This window comes from Saccopteryx leptura, chromosome 1 (genome assembly GCF_036850995.1).
Source record: "Saccopteryx leptura isolate mSacLep1 chromosome 1, mSacLep1_pri_phased_curated, whole genome shotgun sequence".
Lineage (NCBI taxonomy): Eukaryota > Metazoa > Chordata > Mammalia > Chiroptera > Emballonuridae > Saccopteryx > Saccopteryx leptura.
In genome coordinates, this window is record NC_089503.1 from 297021975 (window position 1) to 297046902 (window position 24928).

Here is a 24928-nt window from a genome sequence, read left to right on the forward strand (position 1 = left end):
CAAAGAATAAATATTCTAGGAGACATTAGAAAGGGCATCCAAGTAGATGGCATAGCAGGTGCAAACTCACGAATCTTCAGGGAACAGTAAAGAATTAAGAGAGGCTGGAGAGACACTTAAAGCTAGTTAGAAAGGTCCTCATGGACCATGCATGAAGTGTTTGTTTATTTATTTATTTAATATTATTCAAGCTGGTGAGCCCACACTTAAGCCAGCAACCTTGGTGTTTCAAACCTAGGTCCTCAGCATCCCTGGCCAATGCTCTATCCACTGTGTCACTGCCTGGTCAGGCTGAAGTGTTTATTCTTTCTTCACTTTATTCCTTATTCCAGGGGTCCCCAAACTATGGCCCACAGGCCGCATGCAGCCCCCTGAGGGTCCCACCGCACTTCCGGAAAGGGCACCTCTTTCATTGGTGATCAGTGAGAGGAGCACATTGACCATCTCATTAGCAAAAAGCTGGCCCATAGTTCCCATTGAAATACTGGTCAGTTTGTTGATTTAAATTTACTTGTTCTTTATTTTAAATATTATATTTGTTCCCGTTTTGTTTTTTTACTTTAAAATAAGATATGTGCAGTGTGCATAGGGATTTGTTCATAGTTTTTTTTTTATAGGCCAGCCCTCCAATGGTCTGAGGGACAGTGAACTGGCCCTCTGTGTAAAAAGTTTGGGGACCCCTGCCTTATTCTATTTAAAAAATGGGGAAGCAACAGAAGTGTTCAGGGGGCATAGGTGAGAGGAGAAAGGAGAAATGGAGGAAGGGAGGGTATGGGAGAGTAGGGTGAAGAAAGATAGATAGGAATTTAGAAAAGCTAACCCCGTGGACATGGAAGAATTAAGATGTAGGGGTGCTGGTTACAAGACGGCTGTACTAATCTAGGTAGAGACGATGAGAACTTGCACTGAGCTAGTGTCAGCAGGGATGCAGAGGAGGCTCTGACTTAGAGATATTTCTAAGGTAGACATATGACTGTGTTAGGCAACTGGTTGTGTAGGCTGATGGCCAGCAAAGGGTTAAGCATGACACCAGTTTTGGAATTGGGAATCTGAATGGACAGAGTAAGGATTTGAATTTTGAGAGCAACCAGAAAAAAGTTCCATTCAGGGAACATAAGTTTTGAAATGCATGGGATGTATCAAGGCTGAAATATCTGGTAGGCAGTTGTAAACACATCTTTAAAGCTTGTCAGAGAAAACAGACAAGGAATTACTGCTCTATATCATCACCATGCAGTCAGTAACTGAGTACAATGGAAGGAAGTGATTGAGAATCAGCTGGGGGTGGGCAGTGACCAAAAATGTAGGTTGTATCACGGTGATGATGCAAGTTGTAAAGCTTGGTCATCAAAAATTGAGTCAAATCTATGCATTCTGATGCACTAGCACTGACTTATCTTAGTCAGAGTTTTCTTCAAACTAGCAATAGAAGCATTTATATGTGTATGTGTGTGAGTGTGTATATACATAGACACATATGTATTATATATATTCATATATATGTTCATATATAAAGAAATAGTAAAATTAACTTTTTTAAAAAAACAAAAAGAAATGAAACTGGAAGCTTTCATACCAAATGACATATTAAAATCAATAAATTCCTGTAAGAAATCAAATAAATGTAATAACTGACCTACACATAATTACAGTTGAGACTTACAGAAGCTATACCCACACCTAAATTTTTCAATATTAAAATCCCACATGCTTTTGCAATATGCCTTTAAATGTTCAGGCTTACTTTGTAAGTGTATGAGTGATGATAATAATAGTACCAGTTGCTTGGGGGGAAAATTCAGTATTTTACTCCCAATGGAAAGTTCTAAGGAATAAAGAGAACTATGGGCTTTTAATTTGTTTTTGAAAACCTACAAGTTAAAAATAGAAACCTCTTGGAAAAGTCAAGAATACAGAGCTCTATGCCAAGACAAAAGCCAGCTCAAAGGGAAAGGTGGTAAAATGTTAATCTGACAGCTGCCATTTCACCCACTGCTTTGTCCAGAAATGTCATAACCTTTCAGCTACGCAGGCCACAGGCAGCACTTTATTTCTTAACTTCAGATTTTCTGAAATTTTTAAAGTAAGCAGAGTTGGTTTTCCTTTGTGATAACATCAAAACTCAGGAGATTTCAAACTTCCATATGGAAAAATGTTCACACCTTCTACTGTGATTTTTCTACACTCCAACTAAGCCTCACTGAGGACAGTCAGAAAGATGGGTAGCTTTGCCGTGGCAAAGCTGAGGGGTGCAAATGCCCCCTAGTGCTCTACAATACTGATCTCTTGAATTTCCATCAAGCCATTTAAGCATAGACACTTTGGAGGGAGGCCCCCAAGGTACGCGGGGGAACCTCAGGAATCAAAATCCCAGGAGGGGCAGCCTGCAGAATACAGACTGCTGAAGCTCACTCTGTGCCATGGACAAAGTGCTCCCCGGGGTAGAGCCCACGAATCTTCATTGTTAACAAATTCAAACGTAGTCTGCTAAATGCTTCTTTAGACAATGCATTTGATTATCTGAAATTTCTGCAACATCGGCATCTCACCTCTAGATGGCAGCATCTGTGAATTGTTGAGTTGGTGTTGTAATATTGAGTGGCAACATTCAAAGATTGATTTCCAGAACAGGAATTACACATTGGACATGACTAACTAAACCATTATTTCTAAGTGTCATAGCTAGAGAAGAAAAATGTGACAGAATAGATTTTACATAATTTAAACCTCCAACTTAGACTTTTTATTATAAACACAATTAACCAAATATCCTTGCATAGATAGGTGAAACTTTCTGTAACTCATTTAAAGTGTCATGTAAATTATAAATTTTAAGACACGGCGTTATAAGCAGTTTTCTGGCCCCGATTAAGTCAGAACTTCCAAGGATCACATAGATGAGCGGTCAGCAAACATTTTCTGCAAAGGGCCAGAAAGTAAGTAGTTTAGGCTTTGCAGGCTAGATAGTCTCTGTCACAATTACTCAACTCTGCTGTTGTCACACGAAAGCTAGCATAAACAACATGTGCATATATGAATGAGTGTGACTGTGTTATAATAAAACTTTATACATGAATATTGAAATATGAATTTCATATAATTTTCATGTGTCTCAAAATGTTATTACTATTGTAATTTTTATCACTGTATATGCTCCTCCCTCCCCCCCCCCCCCAGAATTCATGTTGAAATTTGAATGCCTGATATAACAGCATTAAGAAGTAGGGCCCCGGGCAGAGAGGGTCATGCAGATGGTGCCCTCATGAATGGGATTAGTGTTCTTATAAGAGATCTGCGGAGCTCCCTCACCCCTGCTGCTGTGTGAGGACCCAGTGGTGAGTCTGAGAGCCAGAGCGGGCCTCAACCAGCCATGCTGGCACCCTCATCTAGAACTTCCAGCCTCCAGGACTTGAGAAATAAATTTTTTCATAAACTCCCCTGTCTGTGATGTTTTGTTATAGCAGCCTAAAAAGACTGAGATACAGTCATTTTTTTAAAAAGTAAAAATTACTCTCAGTTCTTAGGCTAAACTAAGCAGGCCCGATCTGGCCCACGCGGCAGTGATCTGCAGACCCCTGCATAGATCAATTTGGTGGAGCAACATGAATGGGAGTAACTGAGGTATTCAAAAATGACTTTTTAATGACTTCTTTCAATTCAAGAATTTTATAAGATAGATACTTTGTCAATAAACAGAGGGTTCAAGGAATTAAGCAAACCAACACAAAGTCATATGACAGAACTTGGAATTCTGATCCAGGGTTGATTGCCAGATGGTCATGTTACCAGATAGAGCTACGTCGAATATAGACTTTGGCCAAATATTTATAAACACATCCAACCTTCCTCCTGGTACAGCCACGCTATTAATATGGGGGTAACCGCGGGAGTGTGTATCACCGCACAAGCAGAAACACAGATGCAATTAGGTCAGCAGGCAAACGTGTGAACCGTAAATATGCTGAGTCCTGAATCTCCAACAGGAAGCCCACTACCCTTACCTGTGGTGTCCTGACTCAGGGTCTCCTGGCTGCTGCTGCTGTAAGAAGGCACTGGAGTGATGGATAGTGAGGCCGGGCAAGACAAGGGCGTGGCCAGCTCGGTCTTGCGGGTGAGGGACTGGTGGTACACGGGGACGCCGGCATCTTTGGGGATGAAGAGAGGCAGATCGGATGGGAGGGTAGGTCTGCCCTTAGCATACGGATTTTTCCAGTGGGTGAGCCCAATCGCAACAGGCCCAGCAGCATCATAACCTGGAGAGATAAATCCATTCGGTCAGGAGCAGCAATAGAAACCTTATACTGTTGTGGTTTTCATATTTCCCATATGGCTTATGTGGGAGTCAAATCAAACACCACTTGAGATAAGGATGCACGTTACTTTACAAATATACATCTGAAAATCATCACACTTGATGGGTCTTGTTCAACACACATATTTATTTATTCATTTATTTATTTATATTTATTAAGCCTATACTATGTACTAAGTGCCCTGTCTGTTCCCATAAAGGAGCTCAGAGTCTAGTAGAGGAGATTAAAACTTATGCTGATAATGAAAATAAATACCTGAAGACCTACTATGTGCTAGGCACTTTGTGTGATTCTAATCCTTTCAGCAGTTGTACAAGGGGACTATCTATCATTAGTTGAGTTTCACAGACAAAGAAACTGGATCTCAACCTGCCCTGGGTCAAACAGCCAGTAAAGGCCAAAAATGAATTGGAGCCCAGATTTGTCTGACCCCCAGATCTATGTTTTCCCACTAAACTATGATGAACTTTTGTACAAAGCATGATGAAAGTTTAAAAGTAGAATAGAAATGTCCCCCCAGGATATCAAGGGAGAGAGCCTTTTTAGGTGGAAGGACTACTTTTCTTAATTTGAAATAGAATTCAAATTAAAATTCACAACAATAAACATTCAGAGAAAAATCCAGCTTTCTGGTTTCTTTTGAAAAATCTTTTGATGTTCTCCCACAGATCAAGCAACCGTGGCCCACATTCCCACATGGCAATGCCAGCTGGAGTAACCACAGCAGCCAGGCTCTTCTTGAGATGGAATGAAAAAATTCCACTCTGCCACAGACCCCACCACTCCCTAACACCCCACCTCCCAGCCTGCTTCACTCATTTGTTTTATATGCCTGACCTCTGCAGGCCTTTTCATTTGCAATGGAGATATAGAATTTAGGAATACCATGTAAGTGTAGTCAGGAAAAAAAATGCAAAGGTAGATTGACACAAAACAGTTGAGAATCATAAATGCCGGAGTAAGAAAACCAGATTTTAATTGACAGGCAAAACAATATTCCCAACAGTTTTTGAAGTGAAGACTGGAATAATCAAATTAATAGCAGCCAAAGTAGCCAGAATCTGTCCCTTCTTCCTCGGGTGGTGACCTCATCAGGAAGCTTCCTCTGACTCCCCCAAGCTGTCTTCGCATGGCAAAGGGAGGCCAGGGAGAGAAGCGGCCGTGCAGGGACTGGAGGTGCCCGGGAGAATGTCCTAACTTGGGGGGGGGGGTGGACAAGAAAGCCCAAAAGGGACAATAAGGAAGGAGACTGGACGACAGTGTGGGGGGCAGCCCGCCCAGTCTGTGATAGAAACTGCTCGAACACGGGTGTGTCAGTCCCTGTCCACACACCACAGGCCAGCGTTCTTTCTTTCCACGGGTGTCTCCCTCACGAACTGAGCAACCCTGAAGGTCAGAGGGGGTCTCGGGCATCTCGGAAACTCCCACCTCATGTTTCTCTGTTGACTCTTTCCCTCCCCCCTCTCCCTGCCACGAGCATGAGGCCAGGCTCGGGGATGGCACTCAGGGACAGCACTGTCCACTGAACTCCTCCCAGATGCCAGCAGCGAGCAGACGATGCCAGAGAGAGGCTGCGCAGCGGAGGCCAGGTGAGCGCTCCTAAGGGACCACACGTAAGGGCCAGCAGGAACGGAAGAGAGGATCTGAGACAGGTGCCCACGCTGGCACGGAAGGAAAGACGTGTGGGCTGCCGGGCAGCTTTGTCTCTCGCTGACAAGAGGTCAGGGAAGACTTCTGGCCAACAGAACAGTGGCTGTCCTCAGCCTAACTGTGTCTGTCGGGACTGCCTTTGCAAGGACTGAGGAAGGCTGGGTGTGTTTTCAGGTGTGAAGAGTTAGGGCTTTAGTAGAAATACCCACGTGGAGATGTCTGACAGGAGACTAGAAAAAGTGAAAAAGAGGATCAGGAGAAATGGGCCCAGAGTCGTGAATCTGGTATTTATCCACGGAGAAGACATGACTGAAGCCTGGAAATGAACAATCTACTTCACTGTCATAAAATAATAAAGTCACTAAAAATCACTATACTTAAAGCTCTACCAACAGCACCTGATTTTATTTTATTTTTTTTTCAATTTTATTTTTTTTTAATTTTATTTTTTTTAATGTGCCTTGACTGAGGGCCTACAGCAGACTGAGTAACCCATTGCTTGAGCCAGCGACCTTGGGCTCAAGCTGGTGAGCTTTCGCTCAAACCAGATGAGCCCTCACTCAAGCTGGCGACCTCGGGGTCTCGAACCTGAGTCTTCTGCATCCCAGTCCGACGCTCTATCCACTGTGCCACCACCTGGTCAGGCAACACAGCACCTGATTTTAAACCTCACAATAACCCTGTCCAGCAGGACTATTATTCCCATTGACAGATGAGGAAACAGAAGCTAAGGGACATTGCTACTTCCCCAAGGTCAACAGCTACACAGAGATAACCATCACGACTCAAGCCCAGGCTCACTGAAAACAACACAGGCACTCTGTACCACTGAGCCATCCTGCCTCGCTAAGAGAGTAGGCGGCCAGATGGATTCTTGGGGCTGGAAACGGGGCCTGCTTCCCCGCAAATTGCTCTTAGGTTATTTATTCCCTCCTGAACAATTTTTCATGGCGGGATCTTGCTGGACCAGAATGCCCAGGGAACAGGAAATGCTGACCAACAAGAACGGGCTGACTCCGTTCTCAAGACACCCTTCCCGGCGAGTCACCAGGCTGGAAGGAGACTGCGTGGAACGCAGTGGAGGTCAGTGACTCTTCCTGGAGCAAGGGCTCTGGAGCCTCTGGAGATCTTCAACGGGACCACAAACTCTCAGGGTTCAGCAGAAGACTGAGTGATACTACTGACCTGGGACTAGCCCTCAACATGTTTGCGGGGCCAACCCTCTGATGCAAGTTTGTTTATTTTTGTGATCGACACTCTTGGATCTCCCACATCTGCGAAGAATGTCCTGGGCCATAGAAATGAAATTCCAGAAGGCTACCTTTAAAGTGATGTCCTCATTATGTTTTTATTACAAAATGTGGAAGCCCATTATGTTCTAGGTACACCAGAGAGTCCTTTCACAAGAGGGATAATTACAGGACAATGTGTTCGGTGTGAGTAGAGCCCTCAGCACAGAGGCAGTAAGTACGGTCATTTTTAGTGGGTTTATTATTTTAATTTTTTTTTTTTTTTTTTTTTTTTTTGTATTTTTCTGAAGCTAGAAACCGGGAGAGACAGTCAGACAGACTCCCGCATGTGCCAGACCGGGATCCACCCAGCACGCCCACCAGGGGGCGATGCTCTGCCCCTCCGGGGCATCGCTCTGTCACTACCAGAGTCACTCTAGCGCTTGGGGCAGAGGCCAAGGAGCCATCCCCAGCGCCTGGGCCATCTTTGCTCCAATGGAGCCTTGGCTGCGGGAGGGGAAGAGAGAGACAGAGAGGAAGGAGAGGGGGAGGGGTGGAGAAGCAGATGGGCACTTCTCCTGTGTGCCCTGGCCGGGAATCGAAGCCGGGACTTCTGCACGCCAGGCCGACGCTCTACCACTGAGCCAACCGGCCAGGGCGGGTTTATTATTTTAGAAGGAGATTATTCATCCCCAGGCTTCAACCACATCTTGTGTGTGGATGCATCGCAGGACTTGCCTGGCAGCTTCATTCAGAAAGTCTTCTCTTTCCATAGCCCCATCTTCCTAGGAAGCCACTATACAGAACAGGGCACCGTATAAGAGTTCTGCGTTTAACAGTCCCAAGAATCTCTGGACTCACCACCGTTTCAGGTTTTATCACTTTTAATAAACTTATAGCTGATTTACAGCATATTCTTAATTTTGGAAAGATATTGTTCATATTGTTCAGCTAAAAAAAGTCTTTTTTTGAAGTTTAGGAAATTACTACATCATTTACTCCAGAAATGGTGTTCATTAGCAAATATTTTAATTTGTGTTATTGATAAAAATGAGCTATGGTAAGATCTGCATAATTATGTTGAAATATAAATGGACCAGGCTAAATTTAAAAATAGCAATGAGGTCAGAGTATTTTGAGAGGATAACCAATCATTCAAAGGAACAGCTGATATCCAAGTGTCCCTCACCCACCACCCTCTCCCCACGAAGGAAATGGGGTCTCAGCTCATGTTGACTTCTAACACCCATGACACCCAAAATCATAGACATGTAAGGGACACTCAAAATTGTAGGCTGTCTTGAGAAAGAATGATGTTAATTTTAATTCACTGTAAAGTTCTTCAGTCTCTCATACATGGGCTAAATGGGATTTGTTCCCGGAAAATAAGGAGTTATCTAAGGGTCTCATGGATACATAGATTTCAGAAGGAGTCACTTTTCTGGTTCTTGAAATTTTTGGACAACTCTGCTTTGGGCAGGACATAGGTTCCTATAGGAAGTACATTCACAAGAAATCCACAAGTGTGCTATTTTCTTAAATGGAATTTCCTCACAAATGTGACACTTCTCTGTGAGATGACTCTACTGTAAGAAGGACCGAAGTTCATGGGATAAAGGAAAACAGAAGGAGCTTGAGAAAGGACTCCTTGGATGATCCAGCGATCTTCCCTCCCTCCAATCTGAGTCTGAGGTTGTACATAATTTTCTACTTTTACTATAAATATTGCAAAAGTGTTTTCTGCTGAACAGACTGTGGGCTTCAGACACAGCCTGATGCCTGTGCAGAATCCATCTGCTCCTCTTGTTCCTGACAGAATCATATTTTGTTTGGGGATTCATCCCAACCCCACTCAGCCACGTGACTCAGGACAAGTGGACTTCACCCTCACTGCCCTCCCCCCAAGCAACATGGGTCTACAGATAAAGGGTAATTTCATCTCCCTTGTCCATGTTGCAGGAAGGAGAGTCATGTGGCCCACTCCCACCCAATGAGATAAGAGAAGTCAATGAGATACTTTGGAGGAAAGAGTTTCAGTTCTCCAAGAAAAAGCCTGAGGAAGGCGTCAAAGCTCCCTTCCCTCCGACCACCGACCACTGACCATCGCTGTGGCTAAATGCAAGTCCTGGAAGCACGGCAGCCCCCGGCCGCCATCAGCAAGAGCAATGCTCTGAGGAGAGCACAGGGGAGAAGGTCTTGCGCATCACTGAGCAGCCCCCTCAACCTTTCTGCAGGGCAGGCCTGCCTCTGCTCTCCCCGTCCTGTGAAATAATAGATTTCCTTACAGTTTCAGTTTGAAGTCAGGCAATGCAAGCATTCAGGGGCCTCTTGGTTACCCCATCACTTCCTGAGAAAACTGCGTGTCTGTCAGGGACAATGATGTAGGTCAGTAAGAATCTGCTACATTTGTTTCCTGGGCTGTTGTAAGAAAGGACCACAGACTGGGTGGCTTAAAACAACGGAAATCTGCCCTCTCACAGTTCTAGAGCTAATAGTATAAAATCAACTGTCAGCAGGCTGAGCTCACCCTGCAATCCCTAGAGGGGTCAGTTCCATGCCTTTTTCTCAGCTTCTGATTTTGCTGACAATCCTTGGTCCCTACACTTACAGACACATCACTCCAATCCCTGCCTCTGTCATCGCTCGGTGTTCTTCCTGTGTCTCTTCTTATAAAGACACTAGTCATATTGGATAGGACCCACCCTATTCAAGTATGACCTCGTCTTAACTGGATTGCACCAGCAAAGACCCCACTCTCAAATAAGGTCACATTCACAGGTGCCAGGCATTAGAACTTCAACTTATCTTTTTGGGGAAGGACAAGTCAACCCAGAACACCCTGACATGGGTGTTCACAGCTAACTAGACCAGGGAAGGGCACTGGACCCATGACCCGCCAGTCTGCAAGATGGCAAGTGATAAGCGTCTTGTCCAGTGGGAGACAGCTTAGCTAGGTTCTAACCCCAGCTCTTATGATGCTTTTACTATTTTAGTATCTTCAAGTAACTTTTTTTAATCTCTAGAGAATTTAGTTTCCTCATCTGTAAAATGGGGACAATAACAGTATCTACCTTGAGATTGTTGTGAGGATTAAAAGAATAAACAGAGAAAAAGTACCTAGAACAGTACTTGGCAGGAAGCAAACTCCCAAAGAGTATTAGCTACCAGATGGTCCTCACTTCTACCCCTTTGCTTCACTCATTAGTGTCTAAAAAGAGAAGTCTCTGTTCACAGTTCATCACTCCTCAGTGCTTTGCAACCTAGCTCCCACCCACCATCCACAGACATGGCGCTGGGGATGTCACCAGAGCAGACCTCAACTTTAACTCTCCGCAGTCTCCCCTGCTAGAAATTCTTTGGGATTTCCAAGAAATGTGCTCATTTTGTCTACCCACTTCTGTCATTATTTCTACCCTAATTGCACTTCCCCCGATGATTGGTCCTTGGCCCTCTATAGACTCAATGTTGTCTTCATGTCCTGCCCTCTCTCTCTACAGTTCCATTTTCCTATGGGGCATTTTGAGGAGGGAGTGGTTTCATGGGCATCTCAAACCCAACACATCTAAGCTATGGCCACCACATCATCTTCCTATTTCTCTATTTCTAGGAGTGGTTCAGACTCCCCGTCACCCTGACTCATAACCTCAGGGCACACTTGTCTTTCCCGCATCCAGTCAATGGCTGGTCCTGGCAGCTCTTCCATGTCCCCCTCCAGACCTGCCTATTATCCCACCTCCCGAGTTCATTACCATCTCACGTCAAGACCACAGTCACAGCTACTCACTCTGTCAGAGACACCCAACTCTCCCACATGAAACCCATTCTGTTCACCGCTGGACAAACCTTTCATCCATGAGTTCATCTTGTCACTCCCCTACTCTGAACTCAAAATGATCACCCGGTGCTTAGTAAATGTCTTTAGGAATGGCATTTTAGGTTAGGTCAGTGTTTTCAAACCAGGGCCCAGGAGCACTCCACAAGAATTGTTAAATTGCTTTTATTTTCCATTTAAAAGTGAATGTAACCACCTAAAAATTAATAGGTGCCTATTGTGAACCAAGTTCTACCACTTAATTTTAGTGCTTAGGTTTGCTTTTGGGATCCCATCAAGTTGGCACCAAATGATACACTGAACGAGAAAAGGGGAGAGAGGGATATGTCAAGGTACATTCACATCAAATGAGGATCCAATAACCTCACCTGAGTGAGCATTAATAGACATTTCACAGTGGGGTGGACAGAGAAAGCTGGTGGCCAAGCAGAGTCGCCACACAGTACCCAGCAGTGACCTGTCTGAGTCTATCCCTCGGCCGCAGAACTACAGCGTCTTACAAGTGGCGACCGCCTTCTAGCAAAATAACAACAGATCATATTAATGTGGTAAGTTTGTGTTTTCTTGCTTTACAGTGTTTTAAAATCTTTTGGTAAATGTGATTTGATTTTTATGGCTATTTGAAGTATAGGAATATACTTAGGTTTTTGTCTGAACACACTTAAGCATCCTTATAATAAAAGTAACTTAAATCCATCTTAGAGGTTTATACTTATTTCTTTTCATAGGGGTCCACGCTGCTGGAATTGGAGAAACCATGACACAGTGTTTAAGTCCATGAGCTTTTTAGCCAAGCAGACCTAGATTGAAGTCTTGGGCACCTTAAATTCTGGCTGGGCAGCAAAGAGCATGCTTCCTCTTCTAATAAGATGGGGAAGTAACAATAACTTCCTTAAAGAGTCCTCAGTATGTAAAAAAAATGTATGTCAAAGGCCAACAGCAGCTGGCAAATAAGAACAAGTTGATGTTGGCTGCCATTCTCATCAACGTCCTTTTTCTCGTAACGTGGTGGCCAAGCTTCTGGAATCAAGAGAATGTTGAAAGGACATGGAAGGAAGAGGATGGATTCAGCAAATTGAAAACTAATCAGGGACCCTGGCCGGTTGGCTCAGCGGTAGAGCGTCGGCCTGGCGTGCGGGGGACCCGGGTTCGATTCCCGGCCAGGGCACACAGGAGAAGCGCCCATTTGCTTCTCCACCCCCCCCCCTCCTTCCTCTCTGTCTCTCTCTTCCCCTCCCGCAGCCGAGGCTCCATTGGAGCAAAGATGGCCCGGGCGCTGGGGATGGCTCTGTGGCCTCTGCCCCAGGCGCTAGAGTGGCTCTGGTCACGGCAGAGCGAGGCCCCGGAGGGGCAGAGCATCGCCCCCTGGTGGGCAGAGCGTCGCCCCATGGTGGGCGTGCCGGGTGGATCCCGGTCGGGCGCATGCGGGAGTCTGTCTGACTGTCTCTCCCCGTTTCCAGCTTCAGAAAAATACAAAAAAAAAAAAGAAAAGAAAAGTAATCAGGGTCACTCTTTCCTTTCTGACAGAAATAAAACATGTTTAAGCTTGATCTGCTGGGAGAGTGTTTGGAGAGCACACTGTGTTCTCCTGTCTCCTGCAAGGGTCCCTCATTGTCAAGGGGAAGGACAGGCAACAACACGCTCCAAGCTGTAGACTTGAAGCTTCTGAGCAGTCAGGAGACAGGGCAGCTGGTACACACAGCACAGCTAGCATTCAGCAGCACCAGCTTGCTGTTATTGTATGCATACATCCATACTTCTCATATACTATAGGCATGAATCTCATACACACTTATGGGAAATTAAGTATGTTTTCTATTTACAGCGGTGATATAAAATTTCTTTTTAAATTAGATGACTGTAAATCCTAAAAAGTAATGCCAGTTTTAATAGTAAGCACACAGTCATACAGGTGATACACAAATGAAAGAGATAAAACAAATGAAGAAAAATCTCTCTGGACTACCCTGCCTCTGTCCATTTCTATGTAAATGCAATAAGGATCCACAAGAGGGCGCCCCAGCAAGGTACATCCACAAGTAGTAGCTCTAATTCTGAAAATGAAGGCTCATGCAACTGCATTTTTCTACTCCTTCCTTAGTCTTCAAAACCCCCACCCTTCCAGGCAACAGTAAATTTTATAAAACAAAGTAACACAATTTCTCACCTATGGTGATCTGGCTGACACAACTGTAGTAGCTGCCCGTTGTTGTTGCGGAGGAAAGGTTATAACTCCCACTGCTCACGTCCTTGTCTGTTAAGAAAATAAAAGAGGAGGTCAATTATATTCTGGGAGACACCATGACCACAGTGTAACTATATGATTGCTGGAAAATGAACCAGCTCTCCAGGTCTCATACTCACTCAGTCATCATGCCTAGGAAGGTGCTAGGTGCTAGGAACATTTCAACAACCCAGACTACCTACACTGACCATTTCAGTTCAGTGTCACTGTTATTACAATGGAGGCAGGAAGAGTCCTGGGGGTGGGGGCAGAGCGGCAGGTGAGAGAACACCTGATCCAGACTGGAGGGTATCATGTAAGGCTTCCTGGAGGAAGTGACAGCTAAACAAAAACCTAAAGGTGAACACTATCTGACGAAACAAAAAGGGGGCTAAGTGGAAGCAAAGCACCCGGCAGAGAGTGACACCACACCTGGAGGCTCCCAGGCCACTGACCGCCTTGTGAGTGGGCAGCTGAATGCAGTAAGGAGAGGGCAGGTGAATGGTGGCCAGACTACGAAGTGTCTTATAATCCAAGTTAACAAGTTTGGGTCACTTTGCCACAGCACGGAGAATGGAGGGGAGGAGGGGGAGATGAGAAGCAGAAAGACTCCTCTGTGAGGCGGCAGCAATAGACTGATAAGAGGCGACACAGGCCAAACCAGGATAGAAGTGCAGACAGAAGTGGCTGGGACTCCCTTTAAGGTTAAAAGTTTAACACACCATCTTGGATTCCTCACTCCGGTGAACAGGAGACGTTCTAGACAGAAGGGGCAAACCTCACATTTACATAACGTCTTTGCATTTTCACCTACATCGTCTCACGCACCAGGTTAACACAGGGCAACACCACCTCACAGGGCAACACCACCTCACGTCTGTGATGGACAGGCTGAGACTCAGGCATACCACAGCATGTGCGAGAGCACAGCTCAAATCAAGATGAGAACTGCTACAAAGTGTTGATGAAACATGGCAGGGCATAAATAAATGATTTTGAAATATCAAAATAAATGCATATGATCCTCTAATATAAAATACTACAGGTTAGAGACAAAGACTCATTATAGCAATGGTTGCAAAACTGGCCTGAAGGAAGTACCTGAAAGTTTTAGTTAGGTGGTACTAGGAAAACTTTGAAACTCTGCTCTACAATGGTGAAAACTATAGGTTGGAGGGAGAAAATATAATGGTAAAGAATTAGCCAAGTGCATTCAAAGAGAAAGAGTTCCTGGAAACAGAGGGAGTCAGATTTTAAAGACAGAGTGATGTGGGTCAGTAGAGAAGGTAAACTTTCTTCAGGTAAAGTTCTGCTGGTAAACTTTCTTCAGAGGAAAGAATTGCAGGCACCAGGTCGGAGGCAGGAAACAGGAGTCATCTGCAGGGGCGTCTGTGCGCCCGGGTTTGGGAGCAGTTGGAAAGTATTGACAGAAGCAGATGGTGAGCCAGAGGGCAGAATAACAGCGGTGTCCCTCCGCGGCCACATCAGGGCCACTGCAGGTCCACCAACAGCGAGGTCAAATGCAAAAAAAAAAAAGATTTTTTTTTTTTTTTTTTAAAGTGGGAGTGTCCCCTCCCAGACCTGCTGAATCAGCAGGGAGAGAGAGAGAGAGAGAGAGAGAGAGAGAGAGAGAGACAGGAACATCCATCCGTTCCCGTATGTGCCCTGACCGGGGATCAAATCGACAACCTCTGTGCTTCAGGATGATCCTTCAACGAACCAAGCCATCCGGCCAGGGCAAAAAAAAAAGATTTTAAAGCTATTTTTAACATGGGAAAAATAATTCTAGCAAATGCATGCGGCCAACTGCTCCCCTAAGAAACACTCCGTCTCCACCTTCCAGGGGCTTCCGGAGTACCGGGCACACCCTCAGCAGCACCGAGCGGTGAGACTGCACCAACATCCCTCGGAGACACTGCAGGTTCCCTGACGGACCACAGGAATAAAGCAACTATCACAGTAAAGCAAGGCACACACAGTTTTTGGTTTCCCAATGCGTATAAAAATTTTATTTACAGTATACTGTAATCTATTAAGTGTACAATACTTATATCTAAAACACTGTATATACCTTAATTTAAAAAAATTTTTTTTGGTATTTTTCTGAAGTGAGAAGTGAGGAGGCAGAGAGACAGACTCCCACATGCACCTGACCAGGATCCACCCGGCATGCCCACCAGGGGATGATGCTCTGCCCATCTGGGTCGTTGCTCAATTGCAACCAAAGCCATTCTAGCACCTGAGGCAGAGGCCATGGAGCCATCCTCAGCACCCAGGCCAACTTCGCTCCAATGGAGCCTTGGCTGTGGAAGGGGAAGAAAGAGACAGGAAGAAAGGAGAGGGAGAGGGGTGGAGAAGCAGATGGGCGCTTCTCCTGTGTGCCCTGGCCAGGAATTGAACCCGGGGCTTCCACATGCCAGGCCGATGCTCTACTACTGAGCCAACTGGCCAGGGCCAATCTTAAAATATTTTATTGCTACAAATGCTAACTACTACCTGAGCCTGATGGAAAGAGGGTGCTGACACACTTGCTCTACAGGACTGCCACATACCTCCAGTGTGTGAGGAAACGCAGTATCTGTAAAGGGCACTGAAGAGAAGCACAGTAAAACGAGGTGTGTCTGTACACTTTTGCCTGTGATCCAAAAGCAGAACATCTCTATGAAACCTTTAGTAAGCCAAAATGGACAGAAATGAAGAAACAAGTACATTTAAAAATCCCTTCCAGGTGACCTGGCCGGTTAGCTCAGTCAGTTAAGAGCATCATCCAGAAACACGGGTTCAATCCCTGGTCAGGGCACATATGGGAAGCAACCAATGCATGCATGACTGAGTGGAACAACAGATGAATGCTTCCCTTCCCCCTCCTCTCTCTCTCCTTTCCTCTCTCTGTCTCTCTGAAAATAAGAAACAAATTAAGCCCTTGCCAGTAGGTTGGAGCATTGTCCCAGAGCACAGAGGTTGCCAGTTTGATTCCTGGTCAGGGCACATACAGAAGCAACTCCATGTTTCTGTCTCTCTCTCTCTCTCTCTCTCACCTTGCCTCTCTCTAAAAAAAGGAGAGAAAGAGAGAAGGAAGGAAGGAAGGAAGGAAGGAAGGAAGGAAGGAAAGAAGGAAGGAAGGAAGGAAGGGAGGGAGGGAGGGAGGGAGGGAGGGAGGGAGGGAGGGAGGGAGGGAGGGAGGGAGGGAGGGAGGGAAGAGAGAAAGAAGGAAAGAAAAGAAAAGAAGAAAACCTCTGGGCTTCATTCATCTAGTGAACACAGGACCACTGTAGGTCTTTCATGAAGCCAATACTAGAACAAACTTTTGCCAAGCAGGGACTGCCTGTACTGGTTAACTGTGTGTTGTATCAAGGGCAGACCTAGGTGTTATTCAATCTTGTCATTTCCGGAGCTTAGCACTGTCCCTGACATAAAGAATATCCTCAACATATGTTCATTGGTTGAAAGAAAGAAAAGAATGCCTGAAATGAAAGAACAAACAAGTGGCCGTTCCCCCTTCCCATCTATTACAATCTCATGAGTCGTTGCTGTGATCAAAGACAAAGAGCATTGGGCTGGGAATCAGCCGACCTGGGCTTCACACCCAGGTCTGCTGGATATTACTTTCCTGCACTTGCTCAGACACTGCCTTGCTTTTATGGAAGACTTACACCTGTACCTGTTTTCAGTAACGGAAAGAAAGAAACCCGAAAGGATTTTTGTTTTTAAATAAATGGTCATTGTTTCTTTGTTTTTCTCCATTTGGTTTTTTTTACCTGAAAATGGTGACAATAATGCTTATCTCACTTTTGAGGGGGGTTGGGGGGAAAGATGTGGTATGGTTACAATAATTCAGCTTCACAAAATGCAGAGTTTGCAAATAATTCAGTATATATTTGTGGAACGAGCTGAACCAACAAAACCCAGACCAAAAACATATCAGACTGCTCTAACTGCGCTAAAGTTGTCGTTCTTAATTCTTTTTAAATGCTTCACCCACGATAGATCCTTAAAAGATTCTGGAAGTGAGGTGACCTTCAAGGGACAAGGTCAATGGCATCAAAGGTGCTGAGAGAGAGAGCGTAGGAGGAGAAGGGAAAAAAGGAAAGGAGAGCTTGATTGAGATTTACGAGCACAGAAATCCCAATGGATGGGCATTTGACAAATGAAGGGAAAAAACATACTCAGAAATTAGTAATCAACAAAGAAGCAGAATGCCTAAATTAGTAATGAATACCTGGGAAGAGGCTGTGAATAAATTTGAATGGTAAAACTATTGAAATGGGAATTATATGTGAATAGTAAAAATAGGGCGTAATTTTGGTGGCGATATCTTTAAAAAGACTCAAGTACAAAGATGTGTGGCAGTTACGGTACAGGGTGACTCTGCATCAAGGAAGGTGTACGAATTAAACAAAAATGCTAATTTTATAGGAGAGTTTGAGTATCTACTTAATCCTTTAGGAACCAACTGAAGTTGAAGTTTTAAAAATCAGGTAACTAATGGAAAAACCTGAGACTCTGAATGAGATGAATAAACATCCGTAAATTCTGAAGTCGGTATTTAGATTATACACCTGGTTTCAACCCTTGGGCGTGTTATTTCATCTCTAAGTGGCTCCATCTCCCCGTACATACAGTAGGACTAATAAAGGCACCTACCTTATAAGGCAGCGCATAGAAAGTGTTTGTAGCACTTATTTTATATTTTAAAAAGCCTCAGGACATTCATGAAATGAAATACCCACAGCAAAAAAAAATGAAGCTACCCAAAATATTACAGACAGATCTCACAATCATTATGTTGCATGAAAGAGGCAGCACAAACTAATACATGATTCTATTTATGAAAATTCCACAACAAAACTAAATTATATTCTTTACAGATGCATAAAAAGGTAAAGAAAGTAACATGATAACTAGCACAAAAGTCGACACTGTGGTTGCATTTGCGGGAAAAAGAAGGCATTCCGAACTGTGGGAGGGCCCAGAGTGCAGGGTGGGCTCTGTGGCCCTGGGAATGCTCTGTTTCTAGACCTGGGTGGTGGCCACATAGTAGTCACTGTATAATTATTTGTTACTTAAAAAATTTGTCTTGCCCATCTGTCTGTATGTAACATCTAGTGCCATAAATATATATATATACACATATATAAATACATATATATATAAATGTATATATATTTATATATATAAAATACATTTTATATATATTTTATATATGAATATATATATTTTTAGAAATAAAAAGGAGAATTCATGACAAGGCAAACAAGGCATGTAAATTCTGAAAGAGCATTCAGAAAATGAAATGGCAGTAGAATGAGATGACACTGGCTGTCGAACACTTTCTCTTTGCCAGGCGCTGGGCTAAACATCCATCATTTCACTCTCATGCATTATTTCACGTCGGCTTCAAAACAACTCACTCAAGGTGGCTCTCATTATTACACCACACAGAAGAGGAACTAACGGCTCACAACATTCAGGAACTCACTCAGAGTCACACTCGTGAAAAGTGACAGAGCTGGGATGGAAACCTAGGTTTGTCACACACCAGGCAGACGCTGGAGAAGAGAGGCACAGACAGAGTGGGGCAGAGGAGCGTCACCAGCCAGGGATCCTGGACAGTTTCGTGCCTGGTGGGCTAAGCATGAGGCTCTGTAGGGATCAAGACAGACATCAACTCGTGTAGACTGTTTTCAGAGGCCAACCTAACAGAAACGTGTGACAAAATTAACACACTTTTTTTGACCCAATTATTTTGGGTATACTCATAAACCATAGGATCTTACACCACCAACAACAACAAAAATCAGGCCCATCTCAACATTGGAACTATTTTACCCCTCATCGTAACCACAGCGAAAAAGCCAGTGCCTATTACAACATTCCACTGAACGTGGGATTCTGGTAAACACGTAGGCAAATCTAAACAAAAACAGTTCCACAGAGGGGACTTGTCCTTATAGTCCAAATTGAAGACTGTTGGGAGAGGACTTACCCTGAGAGGTCCCTGAGAGGTCCCAAGAAAGGAACCAAGTCAGATGAGGAGGGTCAGTGGGGGTGGACCTCATTAAGGCAGAGGGAGGTATGTTTCAGAGCAAGGTCCAGGCACCTCAGCGGACCTGGTGTGGTCAGCCACACTAAACCCACTCCCTCCCTAAATGGTGGGACGCTGGGGCTTAGGGCTGCAGCAGAGAAGGGTGGTCAGCTCCCTGAGAGCCTTGTCTGTGAAACTAGGGAGGTTAGACTTTGACCTGTAAGCAGAGAGGAGCCCTTGAAGAATCAAAAACAGAAACAGAATCAGGGCTCAGATTTGTCAGTGGGGTGTGGAGGGGCTGGGACTAGAGGCAGGGAGACCAGCTGGGAGGTTGTCACTATAGTCAGAGTGAAGACTTGAAGTAAGAAGAATGAACGAGATTGGCGACTGAGAGTACACTGGCTGGGATTGGCAGTTGATAGTAACAGCTAATGCTTACTGATAAAAGTACTATTGCATTTAAACCTCAGAGTGACTCCATTTTAGAGATAAGAAAACTGAGGAACAGGAGGTGACAGGGGGGACTCAAAAGGACTGCCAGAATTCTGGCCTGGGTGATTGAATAGAGCACACTGGCCCCTGCCAACCTCTCCTAGCTCAGCTGGCATCCTCACCAGCACCACCTGCTAGGGGTTCCCTCTCAGCCCATCATCCCTTCCCTTCACCTTTGTTCATGCTGCTGCCCCTCCCTGGAATGCCCTCCTGCTCCCAGCTGTCCTTTTAACATGTTTCCTCCAAGTAACTGTTCCTAACCCATCCCTCCCTGCTCCAGCCCCTCCCCTACACCAGTGCACTGTCCTTCTCAGTTTAGAAATCCACCTTCTCCAGCTGACCCCGCCGTCTGCGAGAGAAATGGGGAGATCTCATTTATTCTGGTACCTGGGTCCCGGCTAGAGTCTGAGGCATAGATGGAGCTGAGCAGCTGTACTACTAGAACTATAGGAAACAGGGACAGCAGCGAACTTCTGTTTTGGACACACAGACTTTAAGACACTAGAGTGGTGGACAAGTAGAAACATCTAGCAGACAGCTGGGTATACAAGCATAGTATAAACATACTAGGGAGAAGTTCTGAGTTGATGATTTTGATTCAGGAGTCACCTGAATAAGACAAAATCATAGGAGGAAATTATACGGTGTCATCTCATCACCTCTCTCCATTCCCGTGTTGCACGGTGAGGCTTGACTCTCACACCCCCTTCCCTTAGCCTCTTCCAATCACAAGTCCTGAGCTTTCGGTCATCCCCAGTCTACTAGCCTTTGCTCAAGCCACGCCTTCTGCCTGGAATTACCCACACATTGACCCATACAGCCCTTGATTTTCTGCCTCTTTCTAACTACACCCCGACCCCAGGCTCCACAGCCAAACTCTCTAGATCTGCATTTGGACTTCACATTTGTTATGTAAGGCTAAGTAAATTCTTCCATCTGTCTGAGCCTCAATTTCTTCGAGTGAATATGGAGTAACATTGGACTAATTTCTTAAAGGTTGTTGTAAGATTAAAATAAAATAATTCAGGTACAGTGCCATTATTATTGTCTGGGTCCCAGCACACCCCACACTTCAACTTAAAATGCAGAAAATTTTGTGGTCTCAGTTTACAGGCCTCCTACTAAGACACTGACCTTGCACTTGGAGCCACTGTCTCACATTTGGTCTGATCAATGTCATAGTCATAGCTGAGAGTGAGATTATAAAGCCAAGGACAGAACAATACTCCCTAAACAGAAGGACAAGTCCACAAAAAAAGATGCAATAAAAAAAAAAGATGCAATATAAAATGTAGAAGGAATATGAGAGAATGAATATAACAAATAATATTGTTTCTAATTGCATTTCCTTCTTGTCTTCTACTTGCACTCTCTACTATAGCCATACTAACCTTCTAACTAACCTTGAATATGACAAGCTCCTTCTTGACCCAGGGCCTTTGCACCTACTGTTCCCTTTGCCAGGAGTGTTTTTTCCCATACATATAGAATTCCTTCATTTAGGTCTTTACTCAAATACCTCCTCGTGGAGGCTTTCCCTATCTGAAATAGCCCCACTGTGCTGTATAAGCTCCTTGGGCCCCTTATTAAGCCTCGTCAAATCTGAAAATAACAGCACAATGCCAGACTTGTCTAGCCCCAAGTCTCTTCCTGGTTCATCCCGGGACATGGCCCTGTGTCTCCTTTTGCAGGGCCAAGAACAAATCAAGCCCCAGTCATTTCTCTCTAAAAGGGACTTGTCACCCATCCATGGTCTTATGCACATGGTTATATAATGAGCTAAAAGCAGTTAAAAACCAAAACCATTTAAAACGACAAGGAAAGAAAAGCATCAGCGGTGAGCACAAAAGGTGAAAGCATTAGAAATCCAGAAATTTAAAAACTACATCCTCCATTCAAGATATATTTATTAGAGGGCATAATATAGTTATTGATTACCCTAATCTCATTTCACATTTCTAGAATGTGTGAGTCTAGAGAGTCTAGACGGCTGCCTGAATGTAAAAGCTCATGCTCAGAAGGAGCAGGTTGCAATATAGGATCAAAAACACATATTTAGATAGGAAGCTGATGAGGTTTACTGGAAGCTGCCACTAGTGAAACACACGCGTAAACCAGATTTCTCGCTCTCCTCGGGAACCTGAAAGCACACGGTCTACAGTATAACTGGTCGTGCTCTCGGCAGCTCCTGTGCTGAGCTAGGACCGAAGGCATTTATTAAATCAGGCAAGTGCACATCAAAATTGAATCCTATTAATCCCAGCTGAGAAACTTAGACCATCCCCCATCACACCATCTAAACCCATATCGGAGAGAATTGAAAGGACATTTTTTTTTTAAAGCACTTAGATTTTCAGAGAGATGATTTGTGGAAGATTCCAGAGCTGGGCCAAGCTCTAATCAGATAAGGATATTGACAGTGCCCAAGCTGTCAAGGGTGAGGAATATATTCATTGTGCTCAATTTTGTTTTTTCCTCTACTTGTTCACTCGTTTGAAAACACTGATGGGCTAACTTGTCTTGTCTCAGGGTCACCATTGATGTGCACTTAGTGATCAAGTGTATTCACCACTTTAAGAATAGAGGAGGGAGGAGACTGGGTCAAGGATATATTTTAAATAGCACAAATTCTAAAAGATATATTTATTTAAATCCGTTTCAGTTCCCTCTAAGGTTCTAAAGAGAACTTCCCTGTGTAATTCTTAGTTGCCAAAAGAAAGAAAAAATGATCGTTTCCCACCGCCCCCCTTTTCCTTTAATTACTGAAACATGCTTGCTTTTCAAAAACAGTTCCACCGCTTCATTTTCTCCACCTGGGTACCCAGTTAAGCTTTTAAAGCTTCTAGAAATTTATAGAACTGATTGTTACATAAATAAACCTATTGCTGACAGTTCCCACAGGGAAACTGACTGTGGAAATCTAACGTGATATAAAAACTAGAAGTTAAATCCCTTAGATAGAAAAAGGAGTAAAAGATTTCTGCCAATGAATGTGCCTAAACCACCACCAGAATGTTGACCAGTCCCCAGATGGTGACCCAAGATTGACAATGGTGTATGTTACTTGTGCAGCAGGAGCAAGAACAACTCACAACCCAGCAGAAAATGCTCTGAGTAGGGTGATGAAGCAACTAGCATGCAATGTGTGTAACCTGCTAACTCGTTAGCAGTTCGCAAGCATCAGTCACAAACCTTCAGGGCCACCTGAGTGATCATCTATCTAAAGCAGTTCAAGTCCTAAGAAAGAGAGACTGACTTCTTTAACCTTGGAAAAATGAGCAGGGGACATCACTGGCCTAGAGAATAAAGCCTCCATGCCAAAGAGCAGAAATTTCCCTCTCAACAACTCCAGGTTTGAAAATGTCCCTGCAGAACATTCCCCAACAACTGCTCACTACCTGCACGTTTAAAACACAAAAACTAGATATTATCGGAGCAACAACTGATTGCAAGCTGGGGAAGGGAGAGAGTTCTACTGGAGTTTCTGCTTCCTATCACCCAGTCTCCGCAGCATCTCTGATAAAAGACTACAGAGAATAGCTTCTTCCACGCAAGCAGGAACACTGATTTGAGGAAGAAAAAAAAAGAAAGAAAGAAGGAAAGAAAGAAAGAAAGAAGGAAAGAAGGAAAGAAAGAAGGAAAGAAAGAAAGAAGGAAAGAAAGGGGAAAAAGGCCTCACTGGCTTCCCCAGTGCGCTGGGATTTTTAAGTCTGAAACCTTCACACCGCGATTTAGTTTTCCTTAAGAATTCTGCAATGCCTTTTAAAAAATAACAATAACAACAACATATATTTCTTTATCCAAAAATTAAAAAGAGGGAGAAAATAATGCCTTGTATTTCGATGGAGTTTTTCTTTCCAAGCTGATTCTTTCTGCATTAAAAAACCTATATTGTGTATATTATTTAACCCCATAGCATCTGTCAGAGAGAAATCTCATCTCTAATTGATGGAGATATGCACAGAAAAGTTTGAACAACTTGCCCAAGGTCAGTCAGGGACAAGGTAAGTGCTGACTGAACGCAGATCTTCAAACTCCAAGCCTTTCATCGTTTAAAAGAACTTAACACCATATCCCTTTCCCTTGGAAGCGAGTTGGATTTTTCTGGAGTCCCAAAACTCCTAGACACCAGCTAAATTTTAGGCGTTTTTTATTCCACCGGTTCTTCCAGCAAACACCCCCTTGTCCAGGTCCCAGGCAGCCTCCAGCCCCACAGCACATCGAGCCCCCGGCGGGCGCGCGCTGCAGCCGACGCCCCCTCTCCCCCACCTCCGAGAGCCGGGCCCCGAAGTTTCCCGGGGTTACAGGGTGGCTCCCGCGCCCTCCCGCCCCAGCCACTGCGAGCTCGCGCCCGCCCGCCCTTACCGTATGCCGCGAGGGAGGCCATCCTGGCCGGCGTCCTGCCCAGACTGTCCAGGGCGTCGGCGAGAGCGGCCGCCTGCGCGCGGGGCCCCTGGACGGCCGGCGCGCGGCCCGGCGAGTGCATGCGCTTGGCTCCCGCGGCGCCCCGCCGCCCCGCTCCTGAGCATGCCCAGTCAGCCCGCCGCGGTCGCCCCGAGAGGTGCGGGCGGCGTGCGGGTGCCCCGGGCTGGGTCTCCGCGGCAAGGGCGTGGGGAGCGCGGGCGCAGACGGTCCGCCGCACTCCGGATGCCCGCGGGGATTGAACCTGCCGCGGAGGGCGCGGGGCCGGGAGAGAGGAGGGGCGAAGCCGGAGGTGGGAGGTGCCGGCCGAGGCGCGCGGCGGTGGCGGCCCCCGCTGGGCGGGCGTCCGACAAGACCCGGGTAATGTCTGGTCTGCGCCAACACGGTGCCCCTCAGAGTCACGGCGGCAGGGTGACTCGTAAAACGTGGGATTCCGGAGTCCGGAGGGTGCAACAGCTTCCCGGACCTCGAGCCTTCAGCCCTCTGCCTAGGGACGCGTCCCCGAGAGCGCGCCTGGGGACGCAGGGGGCAGGTCCGCTCGCCTGTGACTTAGGCGCGATTCCCACCCTAGGGGACAGTCTGGAGAAGCGTGTGTCCCCGAGGCCATGTCCAGGGGACAGTGGCAGCTCTGTCCTGCAAACTTTTAATAATGAAGTCGTTAAAAGCTAAGCGCGAGTTCTGACACCACGTTCAGACCACCCCAGCTCATCACCATCCTGTCACATTGCTCGTGCGTCTGTC

General features: G+C 45.3%; 1 protein-coding gene across 2 annotated transcripts in view; it reads right to left on the minus strand.

Annotated features, from left to right (window-relative positions):
- Positions 1 to 24465, minus strand: part of ANO4 (anoctamin 4) — a 401034-nt gene extending 376569 nt beyond the window's left edge. For both annotated transcript variants that reach the window (XM_066356852.1, XM_066356843.1), the window contains exons 1-3: positions 24131 to 24465; positions 13192 to 13278; positions 4002 to 4253 (exon numbers count right to left, since the gene is read on the minus strand). In XM_066356852.1, the coding sequence (XP_066212949.1) occupies positions 4002 to 4253; positions 13192 to 13278; positions 24131 to 24251 (460 nt within the window). In that variant the 5' untranslated portion in view covers positions 24252 to 24465. The remainder of the gene's footprint in view (positions 1 to 4001; positions 4254 to 13191; positions 13279 to 24130) is intronic.
- Between the last annotated feature and the right edge of the window lie 463 nt (positions 24466 to 24928).